This window comes from Lepidothrix coronata, unplaced genomic scaffold (genome assembly GCF_001604755.1).
Source record: "Lepidothrix coronata isolate B3197 unplaced genomic scaffold, Lepidothrix_coronata-1.0 Scaffold8, whole genome shotgun sequence".
In the NCBI taxonomy this organism is placed as follows: Eukaryota; Metazoa; Chordata; class Aves; order Passeriformes; family Pipridae; genus Lepidothrix; species Lepidothrix coronata.
This window is the reverse complement of record NW_016690188.1, coordinates 4,590,634-4,610,338: the sequence shown is the minus strand read 5'-3', so window position 1 is coordinate 4,610,338 and position 19,705 is coordinate 4,590,634. Positions and strand designations below refer to the sequence as shown.

General features: G+C 41.0%; 1 protein-coding gene across 5 annotated transcripts in view; it reads right to left on the bottom strand.

Annotated features, from left to right (window-relative positions):
* Positions 1-6,764: 6,764 nt before the first annotated feature.
* Positions 6,765-19,705, bottom strand: part of OBFC1 (oligonucleotide/oligosaccharide binding fold containing 1) — a 43,832-nt gene continuing 30,891 nt past the window's right edge. For all 5 annotated transcript variants that reach the window (XM_017839260.1, XM_017839267.1, XM_017839274.1 and 2 more), the window contains exons 8-10: positions 13,257-13,379; positions 12,634-12,706; positions 6,765-8,644 (exon numbers count right to left, since the gene is read on the bottom strand). In XM_017839260.1, coding sequence (XP_017694749.1) covers positions 8,487-8,644; positions 12,634-12,706; positions 13,257-13,379 — 354 coding nt within the window. In that variant the 3' untranslated portion in view covers positions 6,765-8,486. The remainder of the gene's footprint in view (positions 8,645-12,633; positions 12,707-13,256; positions 13,380-19,705) is intronic.

Here is a 19,705-nt window from a genome sequence, read left to right as displayed (position 1 = left end):
TTTTTTTTTTTTTTTTTACTTTTTAAAAAGCCAATTGCATTTCATCTTCTTGGGAAATTGCTGCTTTTCAAATAAAATTCACTCTGGAGATAAATAGGCCCAGCTAATATGGTAGAAAGCAGCCAAAGGAACCAGCAGCAGTGCTGGCAGAGAAACTCCCCCCTCCTAGAGCACAGTATTGTGCCCTTTCCCCTCCCGGCCTCCTCACCAGAGAGTGCTGCTTTGTCAGCCCCTCTGTACAATCTAGTATAATGGAAAAACCAAAATAATCATTCCTTCTGCAAGCAGTGTATATGCTTTCCCAACGGCATAACAGCTTTTACTTACATTATGAAAGAGCTGCTTCACTCTCTGGACTTAAATTATAGATTATCCTTTTCTTGAAGCAGCTATCTTACAGTTTAACCCTTTCACGACTAATGTTATTTTTCAGTCCTCTCTTACCAGTTGTGGATGAAGGATTTCCAGTCACAGTATGTGCACTGCACGCTCTTCAGGGCAGTAGCAGCAAATTGCACACTGTTATTCATCCATGCACACCTTATACTTTTCCATTGTTATGAAGGCTTTGTATATATCTGTTGATGTGCTTAAAAAAATAAAGCAAGCCCGAGCCACAACTGAAGTGTGAGACAGCTGAAGTTTCACAAACCGATCACAGGTTTGGATTGGGATTCCCCAGGTTTCTTCCTGGATGCTATCCCTGTCTTCAGTCACTCTCACTGTTCTCAAAATAGCACATTTTGAGACTGGTTCTGCCTTATCCTCTGCAGCAAATGTCACAAGCCATTATTGAAAATGCAGGCTTGTTACAAATAAAGTCAATCTAGGAAGAAGCTGTTGTTCTTCACATTTTCTTCCCATGTTACCTCTATGTATATATACATGGACACCAAGTCCTCCATATTACCAGATTTAAAATTTACACTACTCCTTTTAAAAATTGAATTATCCTTGTCCACTATTTTTACTCATTCAACCCCCTCTGAAACCAAACAGTAATTTTATTTGGCTGCACAGTCCCTAGAGAAAGTAGAAGAATTTATCTGCCAATATCCAAACCAGAAAACATTTGACTGACAGACTGTGAACTATAAAAATGTACAAATAAAACCTTATGAAAAGTTACTCATGGAAGTGCAGTTTGAACATAAGTGATGAACACACAAGCTTGGCACTATAAGAAGAAATCTGTAACATGCAACTTCTACCACTCAGCAGTGGAATGCATTGATTTTGTTTTGTTACCTTCATGCAAAAGAAAAGTGGTTTTCCCAGCTGAAAGACTTCTTTAGAAAGAGCATTTTTGAATATCCAGCAACACCAGTCCCATGGGTAGACAAAAACAGTTTGCTTTTTTTTTCTGCCCCAGACATTAGTCTGGGGTTAGACATTGTAGGGCAGTGGTGGGGATGCTTAGAAAACCAAATGCCCTGTAGGATGTTAATTACTTGAACAAGGAATGAGATCATCCCAAAAAAGAAGATGTCTTGTGTAAAGTGGAGCTGTAGTTTCTCTAGCAGGGCCTGATGCAGGTGTGATTTTCAGTTTGGAGCAGTAGACACACCATCCACAAAATTCCAGGCATTTATTTGGATCCAGACCTGCGTTAAGCTATGGCCATGCAGCACCAGGGATGCAAGCCTAAAGACAGTTTCACTGATGGGAGTCTTAGCCACTGCTCTAGTGACTGAGGCACACAAACCACCTGTGAGACAAAGGCAGCTTCACCTTCAGGATCATTTCCATCAGTTAATAACAGCATCTGGGTAAGTGACAATTACATTATCCTGAACATTTTGATCCTCAAAGCCATACTGGTGGCCAAATTTCACTTTAGCATCTAACTTTGAGCACCCAAGGTGCAGGTCTTTTAGGAAGGACAATATATTCTGCAGAACAGCAGAACTGTTCAAGGATAGTGTAAGGAAGGCAGAGGAAGAGCATATAAATACTACTGTGCTCTACGTAAATTTGTCCTGCTGTTAATGGTAAATGTTCTCTTACTCCAGTTTTCCTGATCTCATTTCCTCTTCTGCTTTCTAATTGCAGAAAGTAAAGTAGTACAAACAAAAATAGTTTCATTACATGCAACACCTGCTGCCTGTTCTGAAACAGATGTCTACAGCATCATTAGGCAATTATTTCTTTAGCCTTTTTCAGTGGGACTAATTTCAAACATCTTTGAGCTAAATCCTCCTCCTTCAGCTTCCTCTGTATTTCTCATCCTTTCCTACATTCAGAGTTCCAACAAAAACTCTTTTCTGTATCAGTTTGCTCCTGTTCTTTGTCCTGGATCACTGTACTCACAAAAGGACAAAGAGAGAGACTACACTTTGAACCAGGAATTAAGTTCAAGAGACGCTATTGGGGAAAAAAAGAAAGGTGGGGGAAGAAAACAATAACAGAATATTAGCCAGCAGTGTAAGCAGTAGTTTCGGAACACCAGCTGGCTTGTTACAGCTCAGAGGGTTTTTTGTGGGCATTACAGCCAAGAAGAGTTTTACACAAATGCAAGGGCAACCCCTACACTCTCAGTGTGAGTGACCAGTTTTGGCAATAAGAGGAAAACCCAACCTCAAGCACCCTTTTCATTTCTCTATGACTTTCATATCTTGCCAAGAAGAGCACATGTTAGAATCAGGTAGGCCTGCAGGGCTTGCGTGACTTCACTGTTGGGAAGACATTTGAGGGAAGATTCCTCCCTCCTATTTCCAAAGATCATTGTAATATTTGGATGAGGTCTCCACTCCTGGGAGGAACCATGAACTTTCCAGGTCAATAACAGACTTGGCACATACCGCATTTAATCACATTGGCTGCAATGACATACATTTGTGATTTATCTTACCTTGTTCCCAGAAGAGAGATGTGAAGGTGGCAGAGAGCTCCAGTTCTAGCTGGTAGGGAAGGAGTGTTCATTCTTCCAATCAATAACAAAAAAACAAGCTAAAACAAGAGCTGTAGGACATGTTGTGCCAGGTTAATTGGCATTGCACTGTTCAACACTTGCTGAAAATCATTCCTTTAGGTTATTTCTTTCACTGGCAAATTCCTGGTTATACTATTCTCAGGCAACCTTGTTCAGCTGGGCTGGTTTCAACTTGTAAATGACTGTGATTAGATTAGAATAGTCTGCATTGCACATTTAAAAGATATTAGTGGGAATGGACTGGTGGCATCATTAACAATCAGTTGCTCAACTTTGTACCCCAATGTAAAGCTACAGCTTTACTAGATTTTAACTGTTTGATTTGCAGTTTGCCATTATGACTGTCTGCCTTGGGGCAATCTGTATGAGGAAACTTCAGGAAAAACAGTCCAGTCATTTCTTAAAAGAGCACTGCAGAATGAGTACTTCTTGTGGCAGCTGAAGTTACAAAAACAGGTTCCTTGGGACTGTCTCGTGTGGTTTCCCTGGTGTTGTATGACTTTCTTCCTTCCCCTTAATGGAGGCACTGATTTGGGCTTCCCTCCTCTATCAGTGCATGCAATTTCTAAAAATGTGCCAGACTGGAACAGCTCAGGGTCCTTCACCCTTCTGAATTGGCCCAAGTCAACTGGGGTGATGGGACAGAAGTTGACAAATGCTGAGACACACAGTATAATCACATCAGAGTAAAATACCACTTTCTCAGGAAAAACAAACAAACAAACAAAAAAACACCCCAGGTTGAAAGGAGACACACTTACTGCCAGATACACAACCTAAAAGTTCACATCAACTTTACAGATCATATCTGCAATAAGATCTGCAGGGACATGAAAGTGGCAGGGAGAGGCAGATAGCTTCTATCAGGGGCGTGACTTGTGCTTGCTCAGGTTTGGGCAAGACAGGAGTGGTTTATATTTACTTTGTACTTGGATGCCTGCAAGAAAACCACCACTAGAATCTTTGAGGGTGCTACTGGGTCTTTGGGAGCGTGGAGTGCAAAAAGTGCTGTTTTCCTGAAATTGTAGCACTTTCTTGCTGCAAACCACATGGGGAAGAAAGCTTCTGGTGCCTAGACAAGGAGTAAAGGAGAGCCTGCTTGAATCAGAAGGGGCAGTGAGCAGTGCCAGGTCAGTTAGGCAAGGGGATTATACTGAAACTTTTTGCCAGATGTTGACAAGGACATTTGAGTTAGGAAAGATAAAGGGAACAAAATAGAGAGGAAGGGGGTTTGACACAATCTGTGGTGCAGAGATGAACCATGAGACTGTGAATGAAATGAAAGGCCTGAGAAATGAGTCAGAGGAGAGAGCGGAGAGCAGAAATAGATGAAAGAATTTAGGGGGAAAGCCTCTGTGCCTGGCAAGGCATATTGCTGGGAATGAAACTCAAGATCCCTGGCTCAGCATTTCCCTGCTGCCAGCAAGCATCCACAAAAATGTTGTTGTAATGCTAGGGCTCCTTGAGGATGGTAATCAATTATTATAACTATTCTTTTATCTTTGTGGCTGAACTTTTGTTTGCTCACTAGCCTGGAGGTTTGGGGCAGGAGGACTGGGAACTGCGCTGAAAGATGGCAATAAAGAACGAAGCACTGCACTGACAGGAAGTTTCAAAATTCAGGTTGCCCATGGGATCTGAACTCGCTCCCTTCCCATTTAGAGGTAAGTATAAAGATACAAATCTTTGCCACAGGATCGGCTTACTCCCAAAGTAAACCAAACTGCATTTCTTTGACAAACAGATTTTCAGTACTTTGTCTCATAATTCTCCATGTGGCTCCATGCCTCGCTGGCTGCTCATTGATGAATTCTCATTCTGAATAATGAATTAGCAACTCTTTCTATTTATGCTGTTCATCACTGGAATACACAAGTATGCACAGATCCACAACAGTAACAGCTTTTAGTCATGTAGCCAATTTTTAACTTTTTCATTTATTACTCTGAAAGTAAAGCTTCATTCCCAGGTAGTTTGTGTAAAGTGCATACCCTCATGGGTATAAATTTACAGTCCAAAGATCTGACAACAAGAATACTAAGAACTAATTTATCTGGATTTCTGTTTTTATGAAGTCATCTAAGAAGTCATAACAGGGAATAGGATTCCGTGAGAAATACGACACAAATAAAAATAGGGAGACCATCACTGCCTCATAGGACCTGGAGAGCAAGATGACAAGACAGGCAAACTAATATGCATGGAAAGAGAGGCAGAAAAAGATAAAGCTATTAGTTCTAATCCAAGAGCTAATTTTTCCAAGTCTCACTCCAGCTTCTCTCCATTCATTCTCTTCCACACAGCCAGAGTTCTTTTAATGACTAGGATTAACAAAAATTGATGCTTATGCCCTGCACAGGAAGCTGTATTATCCCCAATTTACAAAAGAGGGAAACTGAGGCACGAAGCAACCTCATTTCTTCTCTCATCTAAGCAGAGGGCGGGGACTGAAGGCAGAGCTGTTCCTTTGTTTCCTCACCAGGAAAGCAATTACCTTGCATTTTGCTAGAACAGAATGTTGAGATTCTTTGGTAATTTTTGTTCCCAGGTGCTGCATTTTTTTGGAAACTCACCTTTTTAAGATACCATAAAAACACTGACTGCTTTTAAAAAATCCATTTTACTTACCTGCCTTTTACTGCGTTAACTGTTTCTATGGAAACTGGAACTGGTCATGAAGCAGTCCTACAACATGAATTCTCACTTGCCAGTTTTACATTAAAGTGCCACCTTCAAAGTCCTTTAATAAACCACTAATAATTGTGTTGCTTAACGAGTTTTCCAATTAAACAAAAGAAGAAAGCGTGCTTTCACTGAATGTTCTGCACAATATTTTGTAGGTGTGGTCTAAGAATTTTAACAGTGTGCATGATATGACTCTCTTGGTTAAGGATATGATCTTTAAACAGAGAGACAGTTTATTAGCAGTAAAAGCCCTAGTGTGTGTAGTTAGACTTACATAAAGGTGACTTATACCAATATGGGTATGTCTAGACTGCTGTCACAGAAGCACACTGTAGAGATACTGAGTGAATGGGTAAATCAGCCTACAGTGAGCTCTGTGCTCCTACAGCTCGCTGGGGTACCTCTGTGCAGGCATATGCATGTGGTATTCCCTGTAGGTACGAGAGGGAATGCTCTCAACCAGAGTAAGTGTGAGTCTGTGTTGGGTGGCTACTGTGGAAAAAATAAAGCATGCAAGCTTAAGACACAACCATTTCATACAGTTATTCAGAATTAGAATCCATGTAGCTCAAGTCTAGGCTCCTCCATCACCTTTACCTTAACCTTTTACTTTCGTAAAAACTCTAAGATCCCCTGTGTTCATTTTACTTACTTTTCTGAGTCAACTCAAGGGAGAAAAATCCCTTTTTCCTGTTCTTGGGGAGCAATCGCCAACAGAACACACCCTCCATCACAAGAGTAGAGCACTGCCAGCAAGGATCAACTTAAAAACTTCCAAGGACAGGTTCTATCCAGAGTAACCTATCTGTGTTTCCTGAGATAAGTTCCTCTCACCTCATCTCCAAGGCTTTGCAGTGCTTTTAAATTGCAACAGGGGCAGGACTGATGCAAACACAAGTGTCTGCTCTCTCTACCTCCAAGCATAGAAAATCAGTGGACAGGGATTTTAGGCAAACTTTACACAAAGAAATACATCTAAAACACAGGAAGTGCAGCCTCAAAGTCAGAGGCAACAGAAATTGCATGTGTGACTATACAAACTGCAAAACACACAGATAAAATCCTATTTTGGTGTGAATTCATTTTAAAAAGATTCTAAAGAGCAACATGATCTCCAAACTTTCTTTTCCTCCCAAAACTCATCCAGCCCACACACTTGGCTGACACCCCCAGGAGAACCAGGGTCTTTCTTCTAACTTAAGAGAGAAGATCACCTTTCCTACTGAGCTAGAAGCATTCCTTTAACCCTTTCCCAGCAAAACAAGCTTCTGCTAATACAGAACTTTTCAAGGAAATGGCCAAGCCACTCTTTTAAATTAGATGCCATGCTCTTCCACATGGTCCAAAACATCACATGCTTTCCTTTAAAGTATCATCAAGCTCATGCCAAATAGGCAACTTACCCATATGTACTGCTTGATTATGGAAAACTCCTGAAGTGAGTTTGAATTTAGGAATTAATATTCCAAGCTACTTCTTCCATAGATAGCCCTTGGTTTTAAGCATCACTTCAAAATGATCAGTAATCAGAGCAGGAATTTAAAAAGCAAATCTCCCCAGTGGCCAACCAGACCTTCTCAGAGGCATTAATTAAAGTTGCAACTTCCCTCAATACCAGTGCACTCAGAAGCTGCCTTCTTTTCCTGATTTACAGAGATGTTTATGGGGGTAGAGGGTGGGGAACAAACACTCTACAATTCTTCCTTAACCCTCTTCTATTTCCTTCTGCACAGCTACATCCCTTCAGGACCTGTTCAGGGCCCATATTAAGATCTAACTAGAAGGTACCCAACTCAGAACAGAGCAGTAATGTAAGGAGCAGGGCAGCCCACAGGGAAACCAACTATTGAGTCCTGCACCAAGTAGGGAATTTACAGCAAATGAATGATTCATACATAGTTTTCTACTATGAACAAATTTACCACCTCTTTAAGGCCAGAGTTTTCCACAGGCCTCTGAATGCAAATGCCAAATATTTTGTCATGCCTTTTTCTTAGCCTATATGTCTCTACAGCCAGGGCTTAGAATGAGGCATATAATATAACAAACCAGAGACCTGGCACACATGGGGCTCCTCACTGCCTTTCCTCATGCATATGGTTTATTTTTCCCAGCTATGTCAATCCTTATAGGGCTTTACCACTACATCTGCCTCCTGGGAGTCTGCTATTGCAACTCTTACAGGGAAGGTGCAGAAGAAAAAAGGATACATTTAATCTTCTCTACTCTTTTCAAGCTAAAGGTCTCACTTCTACACCATTGATTAAACAGATTAATTAAACAGACAAGCCCCTGCAGCAGCAAACCCTCTCCAAGGATAAATACCAAACAGCTCCATTTTTTGAACTGTTTCACATAACAGAGCTGTGATTATTCCAGATGAAACATCTTGCATGGTAACCTTCTTTGGGCCAATGTTTACGTCTATGTCTTGTGTTCCTCGGCAAGCACAGCTATGGGTAGCATTTTACCCCAAAGGTGACAAAGAATAAAAGACAAAAGGCAACAGTGCTCTTTAGCAGTGACTTTTCTTTACAGCCCACCGGATGTAAATATGAGGATGGCCAATGTCTCATCTTACTCCAAGGAAAGAGCCCAGTTTCTTTTCCAGTTCCCCTGCTGTATTAGAATGTCCAGAATCAGTTTGATACAGCTCTCACTAGGAATAGCAAGGAAGTCAACAAGAATATTAAAACAAGTATTTAAACAACTTCTCTGAAGCTGGACAAAACCAGCATTTGGAGAATCAGAAGGCTCTTTTTTATCCCCTATCTAGATCATATCAGCTAATAAAAGCTTTTTGGAGTTACTCAACATCTCCTTCTCTCCTCCTGAATGGACCAGAATGAATGTATCCTGTCTTTTCTCTTTAAAATGCCATATAATATCCTTCCATAGTGCTGACAACATCACTGTTACTCTCCAGCAGTTCCAAGACACGGTGCATCACCACTTCAGCCAGGGAGGGGTTGTAGCTTTGCCGAACACAATTGAGGACATGAAGGAAATGGCAGCCTTTTTCAGCATCTGCAGGGAAAAAAGGGAAAATACAGCCAGGCATGGAGGAAAGACTTCGATCTGCCTCTTTTGAACTATTATAATCCAGATCAGTCATGAAAAAACAGCTGCTAGAGAGAAAGAACACCCTAGATACTAAAGCAGAAGTGTGTGTATTCAGAGGGAAGAGATCCAGTCTGTGCCTACAGTTCTTCAATTATCAGCTGTCTCCACTGACTTTTCTGGGAAGTGTCAGGGCTGCAGCAGTAGTAATGAGGGTTAAAGTCTCAGTCTTGTCAACTGTAACATATAAGAGTCATTCAGTAGACTTGACAATGAGGTCAATAATGTAAGAGTACCAAGCTATCCAGTTTATGCAGCTTCACAAGGTCTCAAAAGAGAATAATTTTGTTCATACCCAACTTCGAAACTCTTTAGCACAGCAGGGAGGTGGGAGCTATGCGGCTAGGACCTGTAACCGCTTGCCCAACGCTGGCATCTTGTGGAAAAACTGCTGCAGTGCAACTTCCATTCACCTCAGTGCGATCCGTCCCTGCCCTTCAGGCTACTCAGACAATTACTGAAGTAGAATGTCTCAGACCTTCAGTATCAAATTTTATCTCCTTTTAAGAGGAATTAGCCGTGAAATGTACAAGAGAACAGAAATTTTAAATTAACACCCTTTCCTAGGGGGCAAGCACAGAGGTCCTCAAAGGCTGCACAAAGCTACTGTGTACCAGGTGGAGCTGTCATTCGAAGCTGTTCCAGTCAACATTTCCTCCCACAGACCCTGTAACACACTAATCATCCGTGCTGCAGGCTCCCAGTCTCTCCAAGTGCTGAACTCCACAACACATTTCTCCTTGGTGGCTAACAATGGAAAACAAACATAAACGAGACACACCAACACAAATTATTTTCCTTCTCCTCAGCCCTCAGCTCAGGTGATGCAAGGCAAGTTTGATAAGGGTACTGAGAAATTGCTATGGGCTAGGGAAGTCCCTGTATTTTGTTGTTGCTGCCTTTGTTTTTTTTTTTTTTAGTTATTCTCTACTCTAGAATCTGCTGAGCCCCAGAACTGCCTTAGAAGCTGCTGAAAAAAGTCACTCGTAGATAGTGGTAAATAAACAGTTCAGCCTAATTCCTATTAGACTGTGGATCAGGCAGAAATACTTCTTTAGAAGTCAGTGATCCAGCATGATAAAAGGCCTTTGTGGCTGACAGCCAAAATGTGTCCACCACCCTAGGAGAGGTAAGTACAGAGAACAGAACAATGCCTCTAGCTGGTCACGGTGACTGTTGTTGCAAACAAGGTGGGTAACCACATTTTACATTTGTCATAGGTTTGTCATAAGAAGGTCGAAGTGCCCATCCCTGATCTACAGTAATTTAAGTTTCAATGAATTAATTAGTGACTCAAGTGTTACCCAACAGTGCAATACATACTTTCCTCCTAGATGGCACTTTGGGGTAGTTGCAGGTGTTTACAGTCATTAAGTAACTTAGAAACACTCCTAGTCTGCAGCCCAGCTTTGAGGGAATACACTCCTTACAGTGGAGTCGTGCTGTCCCTCTTTCGCTGACATCTCGGGTTCCAACTTTTGTCCAGCAGCTGAGGTAAGCCAGGCTGCCATTAACTGTTGTGCCTGACAACCAACATCAGGGGGTGCAGAACAACTGTACAACAGAACAACTATCATTTGCCCACTGTGGACATCTCACACAGGGTACATGCTGACATATTAAATTTAACTTCGAGTGGTTCTGGTTTTTTGTCCTCTCTACTATCAGCCTGATCTAAGCCTAAAACCATGGCAAATTTATTAAAAAAAAAAAAATAAATCCATTTTGCAGTTCAATCTGGAGTCAAAATGCACTGTCTGCTCTCTGGCTATCTTAAGCTTCTAGATGGACCCACAGTGGCCTCATGTGAGGGCATTTAAGATCAGGCTGTTTGGAATTATAAGTGGAGCCAAGAACTAGGATTGTCATGTAGGCACATTATGGATCAGGGTTTGTGGAGCTCTCAGCAGGCACACTTCAGATTTTTTTTTATTATTTGTACAGTAGTTCCATACAGCTGGGTTGGGCCTGAGAACGTGTCACAACTAAAGCAATGGAGTGAGGCGTTGCCTGGAAAACTGGCAGAGAAGTAACTCATTGGAGAGAAGAGTTTGGTTTATCATAAATCAGCCTTCTTGTCATGGAAGATTACTACTGCTCTTGAAGGAAAACAGGTAGGAACTTCTTGCAACAAGCAAAAGCCCCTGAGGTATATGCCGGTGTCCTTATTTTCTCCCTGGGAGCCCAGCTGGGATTGCCCTCCTGCCAGCAGAGGGGGGCCGGCAGCCACACTGAGCTCCACGCTCTTGCATCATTCAGAGACAACAAATACCCACAGTGCCCTGCTGGTTTTGACTGAAACTTCTTGACTTTTCTTCTATCACCAGTGACCAGGTCATTGAAAGGGTCCTTCGGAAAACCAGCAAAGGGACACTGACCTGGAAATTGTCCTCTTTACAGCAGGAAACTAAGTAGGGGGAAAACTTCAAGGAGAACAAGAGGCTCAGTTAAGCAGTTGCTAATTTTAACCTGCTTAGTATGGAAAACATGGCTTTGAGGACTCGGGACTCTTCAAAGTCTTTTCTGTGACTGATCTAGAAATTCCTCTCTGCTGTTGACTCCTCCTGACTAAAGAACTTCCCAACCTCTCATAGATCACAGAGTACTTTACCAGTGTGACAGTGCACAAGAGGAGAGCACCCAGTGCCCTGTGCCAACTGTATTCTGGATCTGGCCTTGATAGTGGCACAGATATATTAAAAAAAAAAAACAAAAAAACAGGTTACCAGGAGAACTAGATGATGTATAAAATGGGCAGAGGAATAATTTGACTCTTAATGATGTTTGTATTTGTTAATTGGATAAAAGATAATAAAACAATGTGATATGGTAATTTGTTGCATTGAAACAGCCTAAGGCAAATGAGCCCATCTTAACCTGCATGCCCAGTAACCTCAACTCCCTCCATCCCCCTAAGATACAAAGACCTTTCACCTCCATCCCAAACTTTGTATACAATTGTACCATATTTTAAGATAGCCAGTTGAAAACTCCAATATAATACTGCTTCACTTAGCCTTTTTTCACAGCAGGATAACCATCGTACACCAGGTCCTACAAGCACTATTATGTTAGTATAAGGATATGAGCAATTTAAGATTATATGCCTTATGTTCTACTCAGTCATTATTCTGTACTAAAGCACATTCTGTCCCACAAATAGCTGCACTCCAGCAGCAAGTGATCCCTGCTGACACATTCTGCCCAATGAATTGAAAGACACTGTAGCAATGTACCTGTGTAATTAGCAGACATTCCAGTCAAGCACAAGTTATCACTATGGCAATAAGACACAATAGGCTTGAGGGACAGGGATAACTCAGAAGCCACTCGAGTACATTATCTGAAAATAAGTGGACTTTGTTTGACTGAAAGCTCTACCTGCAAAGAACAACCACCTGAGCTCTACCTGAGCTTAAAATCTACAGAGAATATCCTACTGACTTAAACAAGTTTTATTGTTGACTTAATGGAGGCAGGGACTTCACCTTTCTGCATGGTCACTTTTGTGTCAACTCCCCTGAAGAAACTGAACCAGCAAGATTTGCTACTTCTGCAGAGTGCAATGCAACAACTGCTAAGTGGTGACCTAACTTCATTACATTTGGTTCCTCCCAAAATCTAAGTATTCTCAAAAGATATAGATTAAAGATAAAGACTGCTTATTTCAGATCTGAGAGGTTTGCTTCCTGCTGGGCACACAGGCTCTTCCTCTCCCCACACTCACAGGAAGCTGCTCCTGCACTCCAGCTTTCAGCTGTACTGATGGTCTACACCAGCAACAGCTCCAAGTCCAGAGGTAAGGACAAACAGCATATCTAATCCAGCAGCAGGAGGAGATACTGTCATCAGTATATCAGCACCAGCTCCTCAGAGCCCTGATCACTGATACTTACGCCTGGGTTTTCGACAGTCTTCTTTAATCACATCAAGGGTCACTTTGAGCAGTTCCTTATCATGGTCAGTCACCTGGAGAAAAAAGAAGAAACTGGTGATTTATAGCAGCCTATTTCACAGTACATGGCCTGGCTGTTGAAAAGTAATCCGAGAACATGATGTATTCTAAGCTAACACTGTCATAACTACAGTCTGCATTATACACTGCCTATAAGACGAATAATAAACATCAAATCTTCAGTTATTATTTGATTACTATTAGCAGCATCCATAAGTTAGGTGAAGAATGTGATACAACAGAATTCAACCCAAAGGAGGCTGGCTGACTCAGCAGAACACCAAGCTTTAACACACTTCAATAAGAACTGTCCCAGGTCCCAGGTTTCAGTGAGCTCAGGTGCATCAGTGCAGTTTGGCAAGCCAGGGCACTTGGAACAACAACTTGGTGGGTTATACAAAGGTAAAACCAACAGTGCTGCAGATAAGAGTAAATGGAGAGCACTTGGATGTCCAGCTTCTCTTTCTGAAACATTTCTACTTTTTCTGCAATGTTTCTACTGTTTCTACTGACTATGAAAGTCATACCCCTGAACTTGTTTACAACCACAGCTCAATTCCTTACGTGGTATAAGTCCTTGGAGCTACTAGGTTTCTGGAAAACCACTCCTTTTTCTTGTAGCATCTTTATTGCTTCCTTAAAAACATTGTGAATCCTTTTGGAACTGGAGTTACCTTTTGACTTCACCTGGATGGGAAGAAAGAAATGAAGCAGATGGTGAGAGATATCAGCTCAACTAAAGTTACAGCAAAAGCTCCAGGTGCTTTCAAGAGAAAGAGGACTTCAGGTCCTCTTTAATGTGAATTTTGTTACATATTTTTCTTCATTTAGTAATTCACAAGTCATAGCTGTTATGTATGAACTAACCAATATCTGTGAGCTTTAAACAAAACCCGAACACCAGAAGCTTGTCCATTTTTAAGGAATCACAACCTCTAAACTTCTTTCTTTGTATTTAGCAGCTATTTGATTATGTACTAAGAACTCCTTCTTGGAATATGCTTGTGATGCTTACAGAGCATTTGACTATTTATCTAATCAAGCTTTTTTCAAATTCAGAGTTTTCCTTGTAACAAGGGTAGAAAGGTAGGAAGATCAGTGTTTTGTAAGGTGATATTCAGGAGGAATCTAAGTGCTGAGGACTAGATTCCCATCTCCCAGTTTCAATCAGGGAAAGGAGAAAATTGAAAAAAACCAGTATTTTTTCCTTGTCCCCTTTGTTTCCAAATTTGTACAAACATTCTGGCCATGATCTCAGTAGCTTCTCCACAGCCTAGTGAAGTGAAAGGATAAAGAGCATGCAAAAAATTAAGACAGGTATATGAGATAAGAGAACAAAGGATTCAAGTTTTGAGGAGAGGTGGGAAATGAGCTCTTGACAATGTGCCTGGATGTCCATAACTGAGGAGGTTATTTAGAACACAGGGTTCTGTGTTTGGGACACATCTAACAGAGTAGGAAGGAAGAAGAGGGGAAAAAAAGGGAAAAGCAGGGTTTGTTTGAAAGTAGGGCAGAGCTTTGACACTGGAATTTCAGCTAAGGAAGAAGAAGGAAATAAAGAATCAGTTGTGGAGAGGGAAAAGTATAGGTAGATGATTTACTCTTCTCCGTCTCCATCTGTCCTGCTCTATCCTTCAGCCTCCCATTTATCTACACAGACTGCTTCAGTTCCCCAGTTGTTTTCTCATCTGTTGGGAGCACACTGTGCTCTCTGTGGTTTTCTTTGAGAAGAGAGTTAAACTGCTTCCCACAAGCCAACATGAGATAACTAGAACCACACCAGAGCAACCAAAGCAAGATTTGCCAAGCCATTTCTTCAACTATCACTGTAACTGCTCCCACCCTGTTCTGAACAAAAGTATCAGACTTCACATATCCTACTTCACTCACCAGAAGCACTCAGAAGCCTTGGAGCAAACCAGGCAACCACCACCACTAGAATGAATTCACATGAATATGCAAAATGGACACCACATGAGCAATGGAAGAACATCTTTTCACAAAACATTAATTCAATACATTTGCAATTCTCAAGTAACACTCCAACTGCCTCTAAGCCCAGAAGCTGATGTACCTAACCGGGAATAGTTCAGACATCTAAAAGGGATATTGGTGTTAGCATGCATCACAAGTTTCTCCATTTTCTTTGTCCAGCTAATCCTCAGTATTTCAGCAGGCCATAATCACATCTCTCTCTCTCTGTCCCACAACTGATAACTCTTTCCTCTCAAATCAGCAGTAAAAACTAATTGCCTAACAGTTCAAGATAATTAACATAGAAGAATGGCTAATATTCTCAGTTCACTTTTCTCTGTTTCAGACTGAAGGACTTTGTCTGTCCTCCCGTATACCACAGCTATCAGTCTAGATAACAACAGGCTTCACTTCTAATTACAAACTTGACCATGCATCTGGACACCATTCCAGTTACAGCATTAATACCACTACCATATTCCTCTTCATAGTCCCTCTTCTGATGAACTGAAGAAACAAACATAAAATGTAGCAGGAAGGATTAGGTGAAGAGTGAACATTTTCTCATGGAAAAGCACATTCTTGTAGCCCTATGTAAAATGAAGACACTTTGCTTCTCATTCAAATGCAGTAGTAAATCCTCAAGAATGTAAGAAATTGCTAGCAAAGCAACCAACTCAAGACTCTGATCAATTTTTAATGTGAAAGCAAACATTTGGGGAGAAAAAAAGATAAAAATATCTCCAAAGAAGCACAATAATTATTCAGTTTGGCTTAACACTGAGATCCTGTCAGAAAAGAGAGATAATTAAAAACAGACTCTGTGTGAACTGACACACAGCTCAGCCTGGATGGATACTGAGACAGAATCACTAAGAATGCAAGTCAAGGCAATGACAGAGAGAAGGCAGCGAGGCCTCATAATAAGTAAGCAGCTGCTACATATCAGCACCCTCTCATATGTGCTGCAGAGTCCATGCAAAGGGGCTCCATGGCAGAAGGACTGTTCCTGAAAAACAAATGCGGGCTCTTGCCTACTTTATTATTATTATATTATGTATTCATATAATAATATTATATATTATTGAGCTTTAATATTATCATAAAATGACAGGAAAAATTTGGGATTTTTTCCTAGTATGCTTTAGAATATGCTTCCTCCTCTACATTTGTCTTACCACTAAACTGAACTGCGACCCGGGTTCGATTCCCGGCCCCCCGGGCAGATGGAGCTCATTAGCCCTGTGTGGCAATCCATCTAAGAGAAGGTCACTCTAAACAAACCTGCGTTCTGAGGACCTCACTGCCACTGTCCAAGCGTGCTTGGCCCCGGCAGATGAACCTCAGGATTAAAGGGTGGGCTCAGTTCAGCACACGCTGTGTCTCACCTAAAAAAATCCACTGCGCAGGCTCGAAGGGTTAATGACCTTTCCCAAATCTTCGCTCGCGAAGACTGGCCATTAAACTGAACCCTCATTTCCTCTGGACTTGGATCCCACTCAGATTCAATGTACACCCCAATTTGTGATTTAGTCTACTAAGTAGGTATCTGCAGGAGACTGAACATGAGGTTATACACAGAAAGAAGAAATTTAGAACTATGAAATCCTAAGTGATTTCACATCCCTGCTTACTCAGGGGTAATTCCTTCTGAGTCACAGCCTATTAGCCATCCCTTTATTTTTACAAAGCTTTCATCTCAGAAATGCAGATATTAGGTAGTTTAACTGCCAATCCAAAGCACCACCAAGATTTGAATCTGAATTTCGAATGTACCTCTCACAATGTTCACACCTCATTTTGCAAAGTGCCCCTTTTGGGCCTGCCTTAGATTTCTTAGTGCACCATTTCAGGTTCTCTGAAGTACTAACAACTTCCCCCCCCCCCCCCAAATCAGGACCTCTTCAAATAAACTAGGCTGTACATCCAAACACAGGAGTGTTCAAAAATCAGTCATCACTTTTACAAAGCACATGTTTTGTGTGTGTGTGTGTCTTGAGATAGAAGCAGCTATTGAATAATAATTTTACCTTCCCTACCCTCACTCCCCAGACCAGCCAACAACTCTGTAGCAAAGCCAACAGAAGAAGCTATGTATTCAGAATTAAGTTAGTATTTTAATCAATATATTCCATTGGATGGTTCTCACACAGCTTAGTGGGCTGGTGCTGTAAAACCAATTATTCTCAGATCTTTAAAACAAGACAAACTCTCTGTACAATCAATAGTAGGTCAAAGAAATGAAGTGGTACAGGAATTAGTCAGTCTGTTCAAAACACTGAAAGTATGTAACCTTTGACTCATAATGAATCACAACACACCCTGATGGTGTTAAAGTTTCCTGGTATAACCATACACATGATTCCACTCCTGGAATCGCCCTTTGCAATTTGTCATGAGGTGTTTAATCCTTGGCTTAGGCAGGTGACAATTTTAGTAATAGTGATTCTGGACATGTCAGTCCTGAAGTCCTATAATAAGCTTTGCAATATACATATTTAAAGCAGCAGTGAAGCTTCCTCAAGAGGCAGAAAGACAAGCACATAGCATTAAGAACATATAATGCACTGTGTTACACCTACAATGTACAGGGTATATACAGCAAGTGTGAACAACACTGTTCAACTCCCTGCTTTAAGTACTTGGCATTGCTGACCTTGAGATAATATTCAAATCTGGAGAAGTGCAAACAGCACAGTCTGGAAAGCACAACCCAAGTTATGTGTCCAAGTGCCATACACAAACTGGAACAGTAACACTAAAACAGCACATGCTACAGCTTATGCATGAAAGAATTGTATAAAAATGGTTAATCAAGACGAGATGGTTGCAAATATTTAACTCAGTTGAGAAACTGGATGGGTCCAGTTCACAGATAATTTTCTTTAAAAAAGGAACCAAAGGCTTGTCCATTTGCCAAACAGAATTGCCTAAGTCCAGCAAGTACACTCTGGAGGTTCTCTAAGCACTAAATTACTTTTTCTGGTTTTGCTTGTAGTCTTCCTTCTGGTACCCACCCCTCCAGTCTCAAAAGTCATTTGTTTTAAGGGATAAGGAAAAGGCTATAGCTTAGGGATAGACAGGGCACTAGTTATGCAAAATAAAGCTCCACTGACTTTAAAGATTGTAACAGATTTGTTAATTTTTAACCATTTTTAAAAACACCAGGCCTTTCAATTCTCTTACCCATCCTCTGTAGACTATAAAATTAAATTTTCCCTAGTATCTGTCTGAGAAAGGGACATGATTTGAGTTCTGCCATGTGCACCTGTTAAGAGGGAAATTTATTCTGAAAAGCCAGAAGACTGCACTGGTGGGGAGCCATTAAGACTGGAACTAGGTATTGTAGGACATGTATGGGATGTGGACAGGGCTCAGACACAGTGATGCTGAAAAGGAACAGAGAGATGCTTCCTACCTCACGCTATCCCAGCTACCTCCTTCCATCTTCGCTCCCTGCTCCACTCCACTGCCAGTGACTCCACAGCAGCTCACCACCTCCCTGGAGAAAATATTCCATGGGGAGATACCCTCCCACTACGATGAACACTGTGTAAGTACTTTAAAAGCTGGGAGAGAGATGAAGGGACTGCACCACATCTACTAGGATCACAAGGAAAGGAAGAGAAAGGCGACAAATAGTTTAACAGTAACTGTGCTCTACAATACTGGAATTGGGGTAAAAAAAAATTCAAGTTATACATCCAAATAACTCATCCTTTCACATCCAGGTAAAGTGCAAGAAGTGAACAAGTTACATATTGCCGTGTGGCCTAATTAGTTTGGTCCACCCATCTAGCTCCTGCCCTGCCAATTAGGCATGAAATAACATTGTTCCACATCAGCAACACCATTTATCCTTTTGGTTGGAGGGCAATGCCAAACAAAAGACTACAGAAGTGAAAAGAAAAGAAGAGGGACAGGAATCAGATCTATTACACTTATTTTCATGGATTGAACAGGGTACTTGACCCTTTGCCAATTATGAGAAATGACACTTTCTAGAGACAGAGTAAAGGAACAACAAAGTGCATTTCCAGAGCATTACTAGGCACTCCTCTTAAGGCACTCAGGCCACTTGACAACTGCAGGTCCTTTCTTATGCAAAGACAGATAAGCCTCTTTGCAAGAAATTAATACCAAAGGGCAACAGAGAACCGCAATTTCTAAATAAGCATCTGTGTGCCCAAATTCCTGGGACGTACATTCACGCCCTTGCATCAGGGTCAGGAACAACTATTAATTATTACAATAGCTCTTCATGAATGCTAACAACACTGATGCTATATTGCTGTTCTTGGTTTGGGTTTTTTCATGGGGTTTTTTTTACCTTTTTTTTTTGGTTGGTTGGGATTTTGTTTGGTTTGGATTTTGTTGGGTTTTTGTTGTTTTTTTTTTCTTTAAATGGCTTTGCAAGTTTTTTATCTTGATCTTTCTATAAATGCTGAAACTTCTAAGATGGAAGTTTCCAGTATTGGTCATAATGACCACTACTTCCTTTAATGTAAAGTGTTTGGGAACTTTTAGTTCTGTTTCAGCCAGTTTAGGAAGCACCCTATACTATGTTGGATATTGTAGTATCAAACTTTTCTGTCAAAAATGAGAATAGCTCCTGCTAGTGTTAATATCCATATTTGCTTTAAAACAAACAAAAAATGCCTTAAATAAAAACAAAAAAAAAAACAACTCAGCTATGAAGAAGCAGCTATCAGCAGAAGTTCAATGAGGCCAACAAGAATAGAGCTACTCTTAATTATTATTTGACCTCATCTCCAAAGGACTGTTTTCGTGTTGCTTTCTTTCTTTTTTTAAGAATTAAACCAACATCAGAAATCAACATAACGGAGCACTTAACATTACGGTGCACATCAAAACAAGGCAGTGAAAATGACTGCCAGGGATTTACTTCTCCACAGAAAACTGAAAAGTAAACAAGTGAGTCACAACACTCCAGTTTAAGTTTCAGCTGCCACTGCTATCTTGGTAAAAGATGTAACCATCAGTTTTGCAGAAATCTACCACACCAGCTGAGAATCTGG